This window comes from Barbus barbus, assembly GCF_936440315.1.
Source record: "Barbus barbus genome assembly, chromosome: 2".
Classification (NCBI taxonomy): Eukaryota; Metazoa; Chordata; class Actinopteri; order Cypriniformes; family Cyprinidae; genus Barbus; species Barbus barbus.
This window is the reverse complement of record NC_136730.1, coordinates 33,856,516-33,875,380: the sequence shown is the minus strand read 5'-3', so window position 1 is coordinate 33,875,380 and position 18,865 is coordinate 33,856,516. Positions and strand designations below refer to the sequence as shown.

At 37.3% G+C, this 18,865-nt stretch overlaps 2 protein-coding genes across 3 annotated transcripts in view; one reads left to right on the top strand and one right to left on the bottom strand.

Annotated features, from left to right (window-relative positions):
• LOC306843745 (meiosis 1 arrest protein-like) overlaps nucleotides 1-3,117 on the top strand; it is a 50,906-nt gene extending 47,789 nt beyond the window's left edge. Inside the window, exon 10 of one of the 2 annotated variants that reach the window (XM_079375394.1) lies at nucleotides 273-3,117. In XM_079375394.1, the coding sequence (XP_079231520.1) occupies nucleotides 273-440 (168 nt within the window). In that variant the 3' untranslated portion in view covers nucleotides 441-3,117. The remainder of the gene's footprint in view (nucleotides 1-272) is intronic. The other variant, XM_079375393.1, reaches the window with a different exon arrangement.
• On the bottom strand, nucleotides 2,581-18,828 carry LOC306843737 (docking protein 1-like). Its single transcript, XM_079375382.1, has 5 exons — nucleotides 18,477-18,828; nucleotides 11,045-11,338; nucleotides 10,437-10,527; nucleotides 6,780-6,952; nucleotides 2,581-5,205 (listed from the first exon to the last, which is right to left on the bottom strand). The coding sequence occupies exons 1-5, from the start codon at nucleotides 18,531-18,533 to the stop codon at nucleotides 4,093-4,095; spliced, it is 1,728 nt and encodes a 575-aa protein (XP_079231508.1). The 5' UTR covers nucleotides 18,534-18,828; the 3' UTR covers nucleotides 2,581-4,092.
• Nucleotides 18,829-18,865: the final 37 nt, after the last annotated feature.

Here is an 18,865-nt window from a genome sequence, read left to right as displayed (position 1 = left end):
CTTATGAACATTTATTATTTGTTTTTACATCATAATGTCCTTTGTTTCAAAATTAGATTTGAACCAATTTTAGGAATTTTTTTTTACACAGAAGTGTTAGAAGGTCACAATGACACAGCTAGGCTTGGAGGAGGAGCTAAACAGACATTCAAGTCATTCAAGACTTTGGCTGCAGTCAAAAACAAAGCGCACCAAACAAATCCTGTAAGAGGTTTTTTTTGTTTTGCTGTTCCTTACTCTCTCATTTTTCTCTTGTCATTTTTGGTTGGCAGGGGCGGCAGTCTCAGAGTCGTGTGCGAGCCACAGTGGCCCCGCTGCCTTCCATTCCTTTAAACAAGACGCCTCGCCGTTTGCTATCCCTCAGCCACTCGCGACCCTGTGCTCCTGCCCTCTTTTTCCAGGACAGCTATGAGGAGGAAGACCATTTGATGATCCAGTAAGGAGAAAGAGAGAAAGCATAAAACTTTCACTATAAGAGGAAATTGCACACTCACTGACTGACACCAACAGTTTCTAAACTCCCACAGACAGGATGTTACATTCTTGCACATGACCAGATATACACTTATTATATGTACAGCTAATTTGAAAAATATATTTGCTATACAAATTTGCTTTACTATTCAGAGAACACTGTACTGTACAATGGAGAACAGTACTGAATTAAATTTAGATTCTCTCATCTTACACAGAGCAAGTTTTAAACACTCAATAAGCTAGCTATACAGACCATTCCTTATTTCTAACAAGACGAGGGCTGGCTAGGTTAAGTTAATTGTTCGGTTTTCAGAATACAGTTTAGTAGTGCAACATCAAAGCTCGATTTTTCTTCTTAAATCACAGATTAATTAACCTCATTACTTCTCCAAAGAAAAACTTCAGCAACTTTGAGACTGACACTGCAAAATCAGCCCTCATATTTCAGACACTCAGTATGCAAAAACCAAGCTGTTTTGTTACCCTGATGTTTGCAATTAAACCAGTCCTCATAGTAACTAGCGTGATTTCACTCTTGGAGACGTAATTAAACAAACTGTCGTTCCATACGGTTTAAAAAAGCCTGCACCGCAACTGGGAAAAAAATATAATTGTGAACTGCTGAGGCTGCTAAAAGAAATCAAATACAAAACCACAGAATTGTAAAAGGACAAGAAAGGCTGTTTAAAGAGAGAACTGCCTTCTCAGTGTGAATGCTGTGGCTACAAGGCTCTGTAGTGAGTTGAGGAGGAAGAAGGCCAGAGTAGTGGAAAAGTAGAGCCATTGTCTTCCTTTATGGAAGTCTCCAGTGCAGCCCCAAGGGAGAAGCACTGTACTCAACTGAGCAGGAATTCAAGGCCTTCAATGAGTTACAGAAAGCAAAGCGAGGGGAAAAGAAAGAAAGAGGTCGCTCTGTGTAGCTCCGTGACCTCTCAGAACAAGGTTCAGCTTTGGAGGCGCTGGTTTAGAGTTGCGAGAGCTGAGGGACGTGATTCTGAATGCAGACTGAGGTCAGAGCTCTAATGTTACTCAATGGGCCTCTCTTACTAGACCCCACCAGTATTGCCTCATTAAGTTTTCCGCCATTCCACCCACCTGGCACCGCCTACGCCTTGTCTTTATGACATCATGCTGAGGTTTGGCATTGTGAAAACGGCACAAAAACCAGACATAGAGAGAGGATCTCGCGTCATTTTCCCCTCCTTTTTCATATTTTACATTCACGATTTCATAACCTTTTCAGCTGTTACAAAAGAGATTCAGTAGGGAGTTTTTCGTTTTTTCAAATGTCTCTCTACTTCTGGTTAAATGTTTTAAGCATCCTTTAAGAATATTCATTGTAATTATTTTTTAGTCTTTGTAAACATCTTTATTTATGTATTACTTTATATTTTTAGTAACACTATTATAAATGGTTTTAAAGTTATTAATCGCTGTTGTTTAATGTTTTGCTGTTGCCCTTTTAAGAATAAAAAACCTTAAAAACTGAAATTTTACATGAGAATGAAATCAAACAGGTAAGCCTAAAAGTTAGAAAAACTGGCTTGAGAAATTAATTGGTAATAATCCATTAAAAAGAACTGTTAAAATTTGACTATCATATTTTTTAAAGGAACGATGTTAGCGATCTCAGTTTTTAAAAATTAGTATATTACTACATAACACATACAGCAAATTAACAGTATCATTTATATTTACTATACATTAATGCTGTCTAACCATATATCAATTATATTATTAATTGCACCAAGAATTAGTAATAAGGGGTGTCAAGAAAATGTTCAATTAAATGTTAATTATTTGCCAATGTTCGTTCTACAGCCTTTGTGTTAAAAGTCCATTTTATGTATTTAATAATACACATAGGTGATTAGTGCAAAAATTATGTTCACCGATGTGTACTTCAAGTACAGTACAGATTTTATTTTAACCTATGAGATTCTTTTAGTTGAAAGATGTAACGAATGCACTTCCCCATCATTTGCTTCACACTTGAGAGAACAGCTCAGTTCTGTTTTCCGTTTGGTTATCCAAGCATCAAGTGGCCAGCGTAACGAAAACATAAACGGAACATTCAAGAAAACAGGAACTAGTACAACATTAGAAGTGCATCCAAACTGAACCAATGTATACCTTTTTTATTCACATGATGCCAAAACTGAAACTGATAACTTGACCTCCTTAAAACACATACACTATTTAAAGCTCTAGTGGTAACATAGGTCTCTAAATAGAAAGCATCTGTGCTTAGCATGATGACATAAGTTTACAAAAAAAATTGCATGTCTCAAATATTAATTCAGTTTGTTTGTATTATATCCAACAACAACTAAATATACAACTGTCAAACTAAAAAAAACTACACCGACTGCAAATGACGATGATAAGAAAAGAGGGGAAAAGAGATGTTGTCAGTCCACTTCCGATGCGTAATCCACTGTTAAAATGAAACACTGCAATCCAGTATGAAGGTAAACTATGCTTTTTAAACAAGTCAGACCTTGGACCAAATGAATGCATTCTTTTTAGATGAAGGACTCTGGTCTGTCAACACATTCACTGCTTTTCTGCTTAAGAGCACTAAACGTTGAAAAAATACAGCAGAATGTGATGAATAGATCAGATTTTGGCGGTCCGCTCAAAAGAAAAAAAAACTGAAAGAAAAGACTTGGGGAGACTGGAGAGAGGACAAAAGGAAATGAGTGAGAGGGCGAATGAGAAAGAAAACAGGACAGGGAACAGTCTGTACCTTCACACACTGCCAGGCAGACACATTTTAACTCGGCCAACATTTAACTCCCATTTGAAGTAAGGCCCCTATTTTACACAGATGGTTAATATTCACTTTGCATCAGGATTATCCCTCAGATGTCAGACACTGTTCAGGACAACAGAGGACTAGATGAATAAGGGACTGAGAGTGAAGGCTCGGGCATTCAGGGCGATTTCATGCCCTCTTAACAAACCAAGTAAAGACTTTTCCTTCGATATGCATGTACTTGTACATTTTTGGAAATGGAAAAGTAAGAATAACTAGATAATTCTCTTGTGCTATCATTTTTATTATCATCGTCATCAAACAACAGCACAGCTGCTGACTCATTCACACACATATAAAACACACGCACACACTCACACTCAGAGCAGTGGATTAGTATCCTTTTGCTACAATCCCCATGCAAAACAACTCAAGGTTTGTACATGCAAAACTGACATTTTTGTCTTTGCACTTTAACCATTAAATTGGATATGGCAGATAACATTCACACAACAACACTCAAATTCTCCAGGGAGCCGAGTGTTGTGACAAGTGCTTTATAATCTCTTCCGATACAAAAGTCACAGACTCAAATTTACAAAACAGGATTACTTTGCCCAAGAAGTGCAAAAATCTGGCATGTGCCAGTACAAGCCCTTTCAGAGGGCTTTTTCCACATAAAAGTTTTGTGCAGTCTTAGCTCTCAATCATTTTGACAGTCAGTGACTACAAGACTGAGGTTTCAATCCCAGCACTGGCGCGGAGCACTCCCTTGTTAACCATAAACACATTTCCTTCAATTAAACATCTAAGGGTGAAGGAAAAGGAGACCAGACTGCCTAAATTGAAAGGTTAGGTTAAATGTCACCTAAGTTGTCATAGATGATGTCTGGAGACTGCATGGTAGGATGCCACGCAGTTGGAGGTGGCTGATGTCTAGATACTTTACTGTAAAGCTCCACATTGTTTCCTGCACCAGCACCTCTACTGCCACCTTCCGTGCTGTTATGGCTGTTGCTACTGTTATTGTTGTTCAGGTTAGCACTGCCTTTAATTTGAGGCAGCGGAGGAGGGTCTTTCTTGGGCAGTGCTACTTTGCTTGGTTTGGGTGCTGTGACAGGTTTGGGGCCTTTTGGTCTGGGCACTGGCAGTGGTTGTTGAGCCACCTCGTGACCATGAGGCTCCTCTTGTCCCCTGGTTCTCCAGGGATGCATTTCCAACCGTGCTTCATCATAAAGCATGATAATAGGCTGTGCAGATACAGCACGTCCCTCTGGCTCATCGTAGATGTGCTCTGTTGGGCCTCCATCTGCAGGATGCCTGCTTCGCCCATCGAGTCCCAATCCCACTGTCCTCTGCACCAAGTCCAGACTGATATGATCATAGATGTCTGAATAGAATGGATCAGGTTTGATGCCCGGGTGGCGGCTACCCCCATCGTCGCCAGTCGGCTTGAGGCGTGGGTTAGGAGTAGGCATGACTTTGATACTGTCCACCGGGTCCGAATACAAACAGTCTCCTGGACTGGGTGGTGGACGGACCGAGTCAGCAGGCTCAGAGTACAGACTCCCTTGGTCCTCCAACAGATTTTTGGACCCACGTGGCTTGGGAGATCGCGGCGGGGTCCCTCCAACAGGAGGTGGAGGCTCTGGAAGGCTTCGGCCCTTTAAATTTTTCCCATCGTTCTCCTTTCTACCAAAGACACCATCCGCAGACCCAGGCTTGCTACCACCAGAATCTCCATCTAGTTCACGACTGTTTGCTTCTGAGATGGCAGCACGGATCTGCTGGAGAGCTGGGCAGTCAGAGTCTAATGATGGACAACTTTGGTGTCGTTCTTCAGCTTGGGCTTTCTGCTCCCGAATGGATTCCTCAACAATGAGGAATATTTCATTTCCCTGCTTTGTCTCGAAGGTGAAGTTCCCCGGTCCAGATTCACATCTTCGCCCGGCTTCAAAAGAGAACATAACCTGTAGAGAATGTGACAAAGTGTTTGGGATATTTCATTACTTTTGTTTTATTCTCTTATGCACATGGCAATTAAACTTGCTTTTTGAATGAACCTTCTTTAAATAAATGTCATCATGTTATCAATATTATTTTAGTATTATCATATACTATTATAGATGTAATTATATAGATTGTTTTATTAGATTATATTTTATATTTTCAGTTTTTATATTAATTTTAGTAGTTGTATTAATAGTGTTTTTGTTTTATTTATTTATTTTTCAAAATTTTGTTTTTTATTTGTTAAAATATTTTTAACAATTGGACCCAGCACACTGGGCTTATTAATCTTTCCAGTCATATTTTATTTTGGGGACAAATTCTCACTATTAACTAACTACACTGCCTTCCAAAAGTTTGGAAACGCCCTAGAAAAGTGGTGTTTTGGACAATATTGTCATGAATCCTTTTTAATTTGTGACAATTTTGCACTGATAAGGAACACAAACTACGAAAACATATTTTATTACATAAACAGTTTTCGATTCATCAAAATATCCACCATTAGCAGCTATTACAGCTCTGCATAATCTGGGCATCGGAGCTGTCAGTTTATTCAAACATTGACTTGATACTGTATATTACTCCAAGCCTCCTGAAGGATTGCCCAAAGGTGATTCAGGACATTTCTTACGGACATCTCGATCCAGTTCCTCCTATAGTAGTTCAATTGGGTTGAGGTCGGGTTATTGGGAGGCCATTCCATGACAGACATGATGCCAGCTGACTGCTTCCTCTCCAAATAGGATTTGCACAGCTTGGAAGTGTGCTTGGGGTCATTGTCTTGTTGGAAGGTTTAGGAAGGTTGGGGTGTTTCCAAACTTTTGGAGGGCAGTGTATTAACAACAACTTTTGCCTCAAACTCTCAATTTTCTACTTATTAATAGTTAGTAAGGTAGTTAAGTTTAGGTATGGGGTAGTATTAAAGGATCTAAAATATGGTCATGCGGAATAAGACATTGATATATACTTTATGAGTACTAATAAACAGCCATTATGCTAGTAATATGCATGCTAATAAACTAGTTATTAGTGAAAATGGGTCCTTCAACTTAAGTGTTACAGGCTTTTCAAACCATCATGACCTGCATTCAGCAGTTATTCACCACATTAGCTCTGCTTTCCACCCACTCATAAAGGAGAGAGGAAGGCCAGCTTCCTGTACCAAGGCAGTTTCTATAGTAATGACAGGAAGCAGAGTTGGAAACAACAGTGGCTCAAGTTCCTGCTTTATATGTCATCTGTAGTATGAGGTCAGCTGTCTGCAACTATGTTGGGTTAATGCAAACAGTCGTTAGATTAATTTAGACACACTGTAAACAGTCTACATTATAAGGGGTGAGTGTCTGTGAGCTACATAGTCTAGCTAAGACTGAATGCAGTCATTGTTGAAGGTCACCCACAGAAGATATTCATTGGCATTAAATGTCATGCAGTTGATCATTGTTAGCAATTCACATAGATTTTTAATGGTTTGAAACCTCAGTATGCTTTAATTGAGGACATTTCAAAATCAAAAGTGACTAAAACTCACCCTGTCTCTTCCATAGCGCCTGAGAAGCTTGTAGGGCCATACGAGTAAATCCTTTTTAGTCTTGGGGTGCTTCAGGATAAGGTTGTCCACATTTGCCCTAAGCCAGTAATTACCAGAGAGACCACAGCGCTCTGATGCTTCTGTCCTCTGGACACTCACCCAAAACTCATTAACTGCAAAACATAACACATTCAAGTTAAAGTGTGTATATGAAATTCCTTGTTCTGAATTTGGTTCAAGTTTACAGTAATATCACAGGTCAGGTATAATTTGTATGTGACTCAATGACAAAAAGAAGAAAAAAAAAAACATTACAAAGAAATGGAAATCTCTTTATAAATCAACTTTACAGCTGCAGTCTGTAAGTCTTGCCTCTTTGTCTCCATCTCTATTTGAAACCGCCAATTGCAGTTATTTGCAGAATTATCATCTTTTTGTGGGTTGTGCATCGGCACGGATCTGCAGCGCGGAAGAATCCAATGTTTTGAGGATTATGTGTGGCTGTCAGTCACCGCACCGCACTTTTGGAATCACAGATTCTACGTCTTGGAAGTATGACCCAAATAAGAATTTTCACCAGAAAGATAATCTGAACAAGTAACATGTCTGCCACTTTTGTTCTGACCAACTGATGTTCTGGTGTAGTTCTGGTGATTAAATCTAATGCTTGCTTAGCTCATATCACATCAAACCATGCAAATTATTATTACGGTTATACTTTGTTCTCAAAATGTTAATATTAACAACATCAGCAATGCGTGACTACGTGTATTTAGTGTGTATTAGCGTTACCTGTAGACTACTGATGACTATGGGTGAATTGAAACAGATGATTGTTGCATGAACCTTTCTGGATTACAATCCACCATCAAAATGATACATTTAATTATTCCAGCTGCTGTGAGAAAAGACTATTAATGATCTGCCACCTGTAGCATCCTCACGTGCGATATAGTCTACTAGCCGAGACTCTTTCTTTATGTTTACAGACGAGACATAATGACGCAAAGATGAACGGCGCCCTGTATTTGTATTGTACTTGTATTTCCAGCAAAAACCTACCAGTACCACTCAAATTAGAAAACATTATAAACTTACCGTTGTGAATCGGGCTAAGGTAAGGAGATAGTTGTACTTGTCCAAAAATTTATTTTGGATCATTTTTAACCAAAAAAAGTTACGGACTGCAGCTTTAAAATATACATCAAGTTCATAAAAAATGAACAGGTCAAGGGAGCTTTATTGTCATTTCACTATATGTGGAAACATGCAATGGAACCAAATGCTGTGCCTTGCAGGACTATGGTACAGTACATGGGTAGTTGACAAATAAAAATTGGACTGTGTCCTATGGTGTGAAAGCAAAAATGTAGAAGAAAAAAAAACTTAACATACAAATAACATGAGAAAAATTTATCTTCATTCTTAGAGTTACAAATAGCATGAAAGAGGTTCATCTTCAATGTTAGAGGGTTTTTTTTTTTACATTTTTGCTGTCACACCATAGGACACATTGATACGTCAACTACCCGCTATTTAAACAAATATAGACATATAAACCATAAAAGTACAAATAAATAAACAAGTATGAACATACACATGGCTAACCTACTAAAAGAAGTCATCTATACATATTCTTCACATAAATACTGTATAAATATGCTTTGGACATGTATTTTGGGTTTCGCATGTAAAAACACAGTGGTACAAATAACAGGCTAAATTTAATCATTCTGAAAATGTGATAAGGTGTATCCATTAGGTAAAAAGCAAATACATTTTTTCCTTAGATCTTCAATCCATGCGAGTATACACATCCTAATCATTATTAAAAAAAATAAAATAATAATTTTTCAAGGTATTTTTAAAAGTATTTTTAAACAATCATGATTACACTTTTGGGGAGTTTCATCACATCTGAACAAATTGTATGGTTTTATTAAAAGGTCAAATCTGATATTTCCAGAGACATATTGACCTTGACACAGTCCTGAGGGTCTGCAGTGCTCTCTATGATATTATTTACATGTTTTATGTTTGTTTCTGCATGTTGGTTGCCCCACATGACTTTGATTTGGTGTACAAAAGTTTATCAAATATTCAAAAAGTATTTTTTTCTAAAGAATTATATTAATACAGATGAAAGAAACAATGGCAAACAATTTTAAAAAGCCTTTTCTTTTATTATTTTAATGAGGCTTTTCTGTAATCATTAAGTGGCGTATTCAAGTCATTATGTCACTGCCTTTTATATATACCAATAGGTTTATCCGTAACTGAAATAGTCAATATATATGCAGATATATTTTTTCCCCCAGGTAAGTATTACTTCAAGTAATTCGAAGCTATTTATTTGTATACCGCTTTTCACAATACACATAATTTCAAACCAGCTTTATAGAGTTTCACCATTTTAATACCTAAATGTCCGCATTTAACAGTTTAGACTAGGACGATAATATAGTTTACATTTGACAATATAAACAATTATACATTGACAACATAAAGCTGCCGAGATTTGTTCTATTTTGCGTGTGGCTTTTGAGTAAAACTGAAAGTTCTTTGAATCTCAGGAAATTAGCCAACACTGGTCTTTTTCAAATCACATAGGAACAATCCACAATGTAAAAAAAAAAGGTACAACCAGGATGTTTTACATTTGATGGGTCCCGTATGCTATTTCCCTGCCAAGTTCAGCAAAGATATTCTTCTGCATATCAGAGACTACGGGCCATGAGCGCCAATTACCCTACTTTCTTCTGCCTCTATAAATGTTCCCATGCAAACTGATAACACACAAAATGAGTTACTCCGCTCTAATCTTCATTCATTTTCTTGTCTATCTCTGGATTGGCTTTCAAACAAAATACCAACAGACACTGGACAGGGCACCAACAACCATTACCCATGCATTATACTCTAATATCCACCTTCATGCCAGAAAAGGTCTATGTAAAGTAGTTAACTGAGTGCCAAGACTGTATCGTTGCAAGCCTTTTAAATGTCAGCTTCCACACTCTTTGAGGAAGTCAGTGCTGCCCTTACTAAAAACAGAAGTGATCGCAAACTATTTCCCTAGAAACACTCGAGAATGCACAGGAGCAGGAGGTAGTTTGTGAACTGAGTGGACTTAACCGTGACTCCTTGACTGTTTACCTAGCATAACACTGGATAAAGTGAGTGCCAGCCTTGAAGGAGGGGGCAGGGGAAATGCCTGAGTTTTTGCTACACTTTCTGTCCTCCATTTCATTTCTTAGCCCTTTTACTCAGGGACTATTCAAATAAAATGAGTGTGACACAGCCAGCTACGTCTTTCTGGAAACAGCAAAGTGTAACCACATTCAAGAGCTCTAATATTTCAGGCACTGTGACTAACATGAGGAGGGAATTTGCATGCAGTCCATTTGCATCTAACTGTCTATTCACTGAGAGCAGTTTTGCTGGTCTAGGTGTGCATATAAATTCAGTCTAGCAACCAAAAAGCAACTGAATTGATAGTGGATGTGACGTCAAGTCCTAAGCTTTGAGAAACTCACTGCATATTATGAAATGAGCACTTGGAGCTCAAATGAAAAAACAGCTGGTTCACACAATTTAAACCAGTTGGTGGAAACACTTTAAGCATGAGTAAATTAATAATGTCACATCGCTTCTTACCTTCCTCTCTGGAGAAATAAATGAGATTCTCTGCCATTTGAAGCTCTTTCTGTCCATTTGAGTCAATACTACCAAGAGAACCACTTCCTCCCTTAGAGCGATAGAGACAGAGAAAGAAAGTGAGACAGAAAAAGAGATGCTGAGTTAGTATAGAGGCAGCTGTGTCCTTCCCTTTGGAAATTATTAATATGTCTGGAATGGATTTCCGTGTTTCAGCACAACTTAAGACATGGTAGAAAGTTTATTATGCTTGTCAAATCAGGTGTGTGTTCACTGCTGTGTGTGTGCACTTTGGATAGGTTAAATGCAGAGCACAAATTCCGAGTATGGGTCACCATTATGGCCGTATGTCACGTCGCTATTCATACAGTATTTTTTATTAAATAGTAATATTTATTTATTTTTGTCTTACATTATGCCTTCAAAATTCTCACTGCTGGACAATTGTATTCTCATTATGTGTTATTATAATCTTTTTTATTAAAATGAGCAAATACTGTTAGGAGCGAATACTAATATAATTTCTTTGAAAAAAGTGTCATGTCTCTCATTCAAGTCACAAGTGTTGACTACATTGAATCTTCAACTATTAAAAAGTGTCATCTCACCTGAAAAGCAATCTCACACATCTTCTCCACCCACTCGTTGGTAATATTTTTCTCAGCTGCAAAGACGAACGTCTTGTCATTGGTCTCCACACAGAAGGCGGCCATGTTTTCTTTGGGGCAGGTTTCAGTGACAGCAGGAAGTATGCTGATGCATTCTGACAGACGAATGATCTTCTTGTCCATTTTCTTAGTGCTAGGTTTATCACTGGCGCTGCCCGAGCAATCATAAAACTCAAGCCGTGCAATGCCGTTCTGACTCGCTGGGTAGAGTACAAACCAGTTCTTTTTCCATTTCTAAAAAGGAGAGAGGGATGTTTTTACTCTTCGATGAAGAACCAGCAGTGTCTAGGGGGAATTCAACTATTATTCACTTATAGGTCTATAAATGTCTGAAAATACATGCACACAGAACTATTTCTGTTAGTTTGAATCTAAACAGAAACATACACAGTATATAAGCTATGTCAAGTCATGTTGCCTCAAGTTGCTAACCATATTAAAGTCTTCATGAATTGGAAAATTACTCCATCTATTTTCTTTTCTTTCTTTTTTTGTTTTTGAGCCTGTCATTTTGCCAATTACACAATGGCAGACTTCTCCAATTGGTTACCTTAAAATCGACCCTTAAAACCATCCAATCAACAACCAAAGGACAGAACCAAGTCCCCACTCTATTTTTTTGTTCTTTTTCAATAATTCAATCATTTCAATAATTCTTTTCACGACTTGGGTGAAGTCGTGGCCTAATGGTTAGAGAGTTGGACTCGTAATCCAAAGGATGCGAGTTCAATTCTAAGGTCCGGCAGGAATTGTAGGTGGGGGGAGTGACTGTCCTCAATACCACGACTGAGGTGCCCTTGAGCAAGGCACCGCACCCCCAACTGCTCCCCGAGCGCTGCAGCATAAATGGCTGCCCACTGCTCCGGGTGTGTGTGTGTTCACTGCTGTGTGTGCGCACTTAGGATGGGTTAAATGCAGAGCACAAATTCCAAGTACGTCACGTCACTTTCACTTTGATATACTGTATGTCACAATATAGAAGAACACTTCATCAGCTTGTAGTTGATGAAAACTTGTAGTTGCAAATAATTGTTGATGTCAACACCCCTTGATCAAGGCCATAAAATCTTTGTACAAGAGGAGCGCCAAATTTATGTCACTTTCTTTATTTAGCATCTGGATCATAATGCTGAGGTGAGGTCAACAAGAGGAACTTGACAATGACTTTGAAGCCCCTTCCTCCAGATGGACAACGAAAAGCAAATTCTGCAGCAAACAAAACACATCTATGTGTATAAGGGTGTGTGAGAGAGGAGTTTGGGTCAGTTTCTCACATTATTTCTAACGTAACAAGAAAAAATAATTACTTTAAAAAAAATGTTCCAAGCTGCTTCACTATTGCGATGCAGATTGTTGTTGTATTTACTAATGCCGTGTACACACTACCAAAGCCAGGCTAATACATGAAAAAGAATAAAACATTGTGATATATATATATATATATATATATATATATATATATATGATTGACAGCTCAAGTGTTTAAAGGGAGCATTCTATGATCACTTTTCTTCATTTGAATAACAATATGAATGTTTTTCATTCTAAAAGGAACAATATGAAGTTGAAATAAATGATTTTGCAATAGAACAGCAGACTACATGATTCCTTAAATATAAAAACAATCATTTATCACAGATCGGGCTTTAGATTTAACATGGTTACTAACTGTTATGGCATTATAGTTATTATATTCCACAATTAAAAACTGCTCATTTAGACAACTTAGCATCTATATCTATTTTTATCCCAAGGGTTCTGTTGTTGTTGGCAGCTTGGTTTCAATAAAAACTGTTTTTGGACTAACGAGGAAGTTTCATAGTACAATGACTCATATTCCAAAAGGTCAAGGAAGAGTAGATTTCTCAATTCTCAATCTGAAGGTTTAGCTCAGAAAAATGTTGCATTTACTCATCCTCATATAATATAAATTAATCACGTCTCTTCCGAAAAGTTGGACAAAACTGCTAGATTCATATAGATTCATTTTATAAGCATCAAAGTTTAGGTGGAATGGACTTTAATCTGAAGAACATTTTTACAGTAAGACATTTGCTATGAAACTATGTGAAATGTTACACTTTCACTTTAAATGGCAATCCTACCACACCACAATTCTATTCACAAGTCTACATTCCTCAGTAGTAACTTTCAGCGTACTGAATAGGAGCCTTGTTAGGTCATTCAAGCAACCATCTGCCTTAATCAACCCCTTGTAGTCGTGGCCTAATGGATAGAGAGTTGGACTTGTAACTTGAAGGTTGTGGGTTTGAGTCTCGTGTCTGGCAGGGATTGTACGTGGGGAGTGAATAACCAACACTCTCTCCACCACGACTGAGGTGAGACCCTTGAGGAAGGCACCGAACCCCCAACTGCTCCCCGGGTGCCACAGCATTTGGCTGCCCACTGCTCCGGGTGCATGTTCACTACTTGGATGGGTTAAATGCAGAACACAAATTCCGAGTATGGGTCGCCACACACCACTTCCCTTTCCCTTGTACACAACAAGACAGTCATAAGAGTTCACCCATCAAGTGAAGGGTTAATGTTCTGCCAATTCCAAGTAGAAGCTTTAAGATAACAAGTAAAATAAATCACAAATGTCTACATTTTAGACAGAATCCAACACCTTTTAAAAACTGCCCCTTTTATCCAACGTGCATTCAGTGAGGACTCTACCAACAAGACAAACTAACACCAATGATACAAATACAAACCTTGTTTTAACTAAACACAAAATAAAATAAATCATACATTGCAGATCCCATAAACCAATGCAAAAATGAAATGAATTAATAATGAAATATGGCTGCATTATTTAATTACAGACCACCTTATATAGTCATACAAGGCAACACTTGAGGAATATACTGTGCAGGATGGAAATTATGCAAATGATCAGAAAAAAAGGGAGTGACTGATAACTTCCTCAAATCTGCATCCAAAAGTAATCTTATGAAATGTATGAGTTTTCTTCTGTTGCACTTTTTAAGAGGCTTCATAATTATGTAAAAGAACACAATATACAGCTTATATGAAAATATTCTAGCAGTAAAATACATTTAACCTGAAAATACTAACAATTAAAAAAATAACTTGTTAACAGTCTACTTCTTGCAAAGCATACATGTAAAACAGTAAAAGTTAAAAATACGACAGTCACACTGCAGGGCACAGTGTTAATATGTAGCCAATGTCACAATAAATGTGAATGATTTAGTAACTTCACAGTTAATTCTTTTCTATAATTACTTTCATACATAAAACATTAACTTGATCCCCAACACTGGCACCAAAATGAATTATCCCTTCAGCAAATATTTAGCCATTACCAAATAGGTATTCTGACACTTCCGTTCATGAAACTGGAAATGAACATGGACAGAACATCAAACTTCCATTGTTGTCCAAACACGAATATTATTAGGGTACCATTAAATAGTATGAATTACATCTTAAATCTCAAATAATTAGCAAAAGCTGAAATTTCTGAAGCTCTGTGACATGTTTGGAGATGACAAAGGAAATAGAACTCTTTATTCACAGCACAATGTGTAAGTATTCAGCTTCCCACTTACAAATAAAAAAAACATACCAGAAAACAAAGTGTTTGCTGACTTGACAAATGCAAGTTAAAAAAACTGTTCACTTTGTATTTGAGTATGTCTTAAAAAGACAAGTAGGTCTTATAAAAGCTTTTGGAAAAATAGTGAATACCTTAGACTTATAATATTTACATAAAATAAGTTAACATTTCAACAATTTAACAGCAACAGGTACACTCTTTACGAGAGCCAACTATCACTACAAGTTACAATTCAAATAATTATGTCTTAAATTCTTCAGTTCCAAATGTTCACTCATGCTTTTAACACAACAGATCCTTGAGTTTTTATTTTGGCAGAATATCGGTGAAATACTGTAAACTTCTGTCCAAAAACACGTGAATGTACTGTAAATAAAGCAGACCTGGTGCACATTGCGTTCCCAAATGCATGCCACACTCATTGAGGTGCGTTCTCAACAACAAATGTCTGTCCATCAATCACAAGAAAGAGCAATACTGTTGTAAATAAAGATGTCGAGTTAGAACGTCTCGAGTTTGACAGTCTATCAGTGGATGTAAAGACACTGCACCTCTAAAAACTTTGCACAGCCTTCCTTTCAAGCATATCATTGTTTGATTGTTGCTAATAAAATCAGTACATACCTGTGTACATGCAACATCTTTTGTAATAAGGCAAGTAATAACAGTACCTTTAAAACTATATGCTGAAAATATAAAGGAAGATATTTTGAAGAAAGTTTGTAACCAGGCTGTTATGGAACTCAATGGTGCCCCAGAACTGCTCTGTTTCTCACATTCTTCAGAATATCTTCCTTTGTGTTCGGCAAAACTAAGAAATTGATACAGGTTTGGAACTACTTGAGGGTGAGTAAATGATGACAGAATTTTCATTTTTGGGTGAACTATCCCTTTAAGCGAGCAACAACTATTTCCACTCTGAAACAGGCTTGTGAACCCTCGTTTGGGAAACCCTGCATTATATAATAAATAGAACAGCATTTAAGACACATTTTGTCTTGTATACAGTTTGCCCTGTTTAGGAAACATCAGAAATGTGTAATGTGCTTCAATTAATGCATTCATTTGTGCTTTACACTTCTTGTACAGTATGTCTTTGATTATTTATTGAACAGAGTACTCTCCTTGAGCTGTAGGAAAAAGTAAGAGCAAAGGCCAAAGCTTATATCACTCGTCTTCTCGAAACACAAGCAAGTCTAAGGACTGGGACAGGGTTTGTCACGATATGTCTCACGTAATGATGGCGCTATGCAGTAAAGGCCATGTTTTAAACATGCAGTGATAGCCTACTGTTTATCTCTACAGCTATGTGAATGTGTCCAAAAGGGTTCATACGCAATTTAATTTAGTTATAGTTTAAACTTTTGGGTTATGAAACTGCTGACACCTTTTCTTGGCAATTTCACACCTGTTTACGCACCAGTGCTTAAGGTGTATGGTATAAAACAACGCACCATTAGAATGTTACAAAAAGTTGTTTAGCAACAAGCAACCCATTAAAAACGGAAAAAAGTTTGAACATTTGTTACACAACGTGACAAAGTAACACTGCTATGTTAAGAAGACTTATCTATGAGTCATCTACTTTTATAAGAAGACAGATTGATGTTGTGGTATTTCCATATATGGACAAGCAGTTATTGAAACAGGATAACAACATGCTGTATGGCCATGATAATAAGCTCAAAAATATGAAAATAAAAACTTTTATGCAGGGTTTACAAATGTAGTGTGCGAAATCTTGAAACCTGACTCCTCCAGTTAAAGAAAAAAGAGAAAAAGTTTATTCGTGTTTTACAAACACGGTTTCATGTACAATATTTTCATGTGATTGTTATTCCTGTCCATCCTTGTCTTTCCAGCTCTGTTTTGACTGTGAGTCACGAGCCTTCAGTGGTAAAAGTGACATGCTCCTTCCAGCCTCCAGCAAAACTATCCAAACTCATTTGACTTTCATTACCAAACAAAACAACTACATCAACAATGAAGGGCATGGGGTTTTAGGTTTCCCTAAAGTGCAACCTTGCTTTCATGATGCCAGGGAATGACACTTGCATGCTTCTTGTGCACAATATAGCATCTCTTCTCCACTCTGTTGCATTTGTTATGTTGTTCGTACTTTTATCAGTTTTAGCTGCATGTATAGACCGCACAATTTATCTTTTTGACCTTCAGCATAACAGTCGTCTCAGCAGTATGATCTAGTGTGATTCAGCCATCACACTATGCCTTCATCATCCTCTGAGCCTCTAAAGAAGCGTCACCATGCACACAAGATTATTTTTAGTCACGTGTTATTGTTGGCAAGATATCTTGTACTTGCTATTAAACTATGCTAAAACCTCCATGTGCTCCTGATCGGAGTGAAATCTATATGAATGAACGGCAGCATTAAAGTCCATCAATGCTCAATTTGAATTTCTGCTGTTGCCTGTTAAAGATATGTAGCTGTGCTCATAATTTGCTTACTTCCACATAACAAAGAAGTTTCAGACAGAGGAAGTGAATAATAAATTAATGACAAGCCATTGCTCCAGCAAGATGTTTTTGATCCAGCACAAGTCTGACTGAAGACATGTGACTCATATCAAGGTCTAAAGAATGACAAAAATACATGCCTCACATATTCAATCAGAGAGACAACAAACAGAACCTTTTGTGGTCATGCGTCTGTGATGCAGCATTTTCCACTGCACATGGATAGTCAAGAGAGTGGAAATTATTTAGACACAGCTGGCCGTGTGTAACCTACGCTTGGTTAGTGGTTAGATATCACTCACGAGAACGAAAAGGTTGTTTTAGCCTTAAATCTGCATTAAATCTTATATAGTTAGTGGCAGAATATGCATGCTGAGAGCTGAAACCTGAAGATGTGTCGAAGCACAGGATCTGATGTACTCATTCATGTGACCATCTCATGCTCCACAAGAGGAATACAGTCAATCCTTCTTACTCTTTATGAAACTATTTAAATGGTCTTTAATGTTAAGTTCATATTTAAAAACATTAACATATAAAATTGCAGTCTTTTTTGGTAGATGTAGGTCCTCTTTCTGCCAATATGATTGGATAAATTTGAATTTGTAAGTTTACGGCTCAGTGACATGGTGCTCATTTTTGCCTGGGACTATAAAGTTACTTAAAATGCATTTAAAACATTCAATTCACTATTATGTTTATATGTAGTTAATTAAAAATCATATATCACATAATATATTATATATGTGCATCTTAAATTAAGTCTCATTAATATGCTGAATTTTTAGGAACAAATGGAGAGAGAAATGCTACCTTATGTCATTTGGCATACTTTTCTAATAATAAAAAAAAAAGCAGCCATGCAATTAAGTTTCAAAATATTAGTGGTATTTGTTTTGTTGTCATGTGACAAGCTTAAAACACAGAAGTCATCATGAGACCCTCGTTAATTATTTTTTTTCTGTCATATTTTGACCTTTCATAAAAGAAGTCTAATCATAAAAAACTAAAATCCTCTTGATAGTGATGTTTTCACACATATTAACAGATTAAAAACCTTGAAGAAATATTTGACATTTGCACACTGACGTGTATTAAAGGTGCAAGAAAAGTATTGTATTTTAATATTTTTAAAACTTAATGGTTCCACCATATGCCATTTTTGAGTCACTGAATAAAATTAGTGAGAAGTATAGAACGTTTTTAGGTGAATACGAAGATGATATCTCTGAGCCTGACATGTGTTTGTCAGACATCTTCATCTGTCATCGCCTCTTCAGTCAAACACTAAATGTGACAAGCTCTTACCTTTCCAAACTTCTGGTGCTGGACGAACAGTTGTCCCTCCTTAACGTGAGTGTCCATTCTCAAAATACGCTCTCTCTGCACAGCAAGATAAACGATTATTATATATTTCTCACTCTTTCGACTTTGTCCGATTTCCTACCGCGCGAACTTCCGCTTGGCAAACTTTCACTTCAGGGGCGTTTCGACGGGAATTCATTCAAATTATTCTAGAAGATAAACTAATGCTTGGAGGGAAAAAGCGAAATGTTAAAACGAAAGGTTTTCATGCTGCTGGTCCTGGATTTTGAGACGCTGCTCTGTTGCCGATCTCTATCTCTATCTCTCACTCTATCTCTATCTCTATCTCTCTCTCTCTCTCTCTCTCTCTCTCTCTCTCTCTCTCTCTCCTC

Coding starts and splice junctions, on each gene's coding strand:
- LOC306843737 (XM_079375382.1), bottom strand. CDS start 18,533: ATGGACACTCACGTTAAGGAGGGACAACTGTTCGTCCAGCACCAGAAG. Junction 6,953..10,436: donor TTATTTCTCCAGAGAGGAAG/GTAAGAAGCGAT, acceptor TATGTTTTGCAG/TTAATGAGTTTTGGGTGAGT. Junction 5,206..6,779: donor GGCGCTATGGAAGAGACAGG/GTGAGTTTTAGT, acceptor CATTCTCTACAG/GTTATGTTCTCTTTTGAAGC.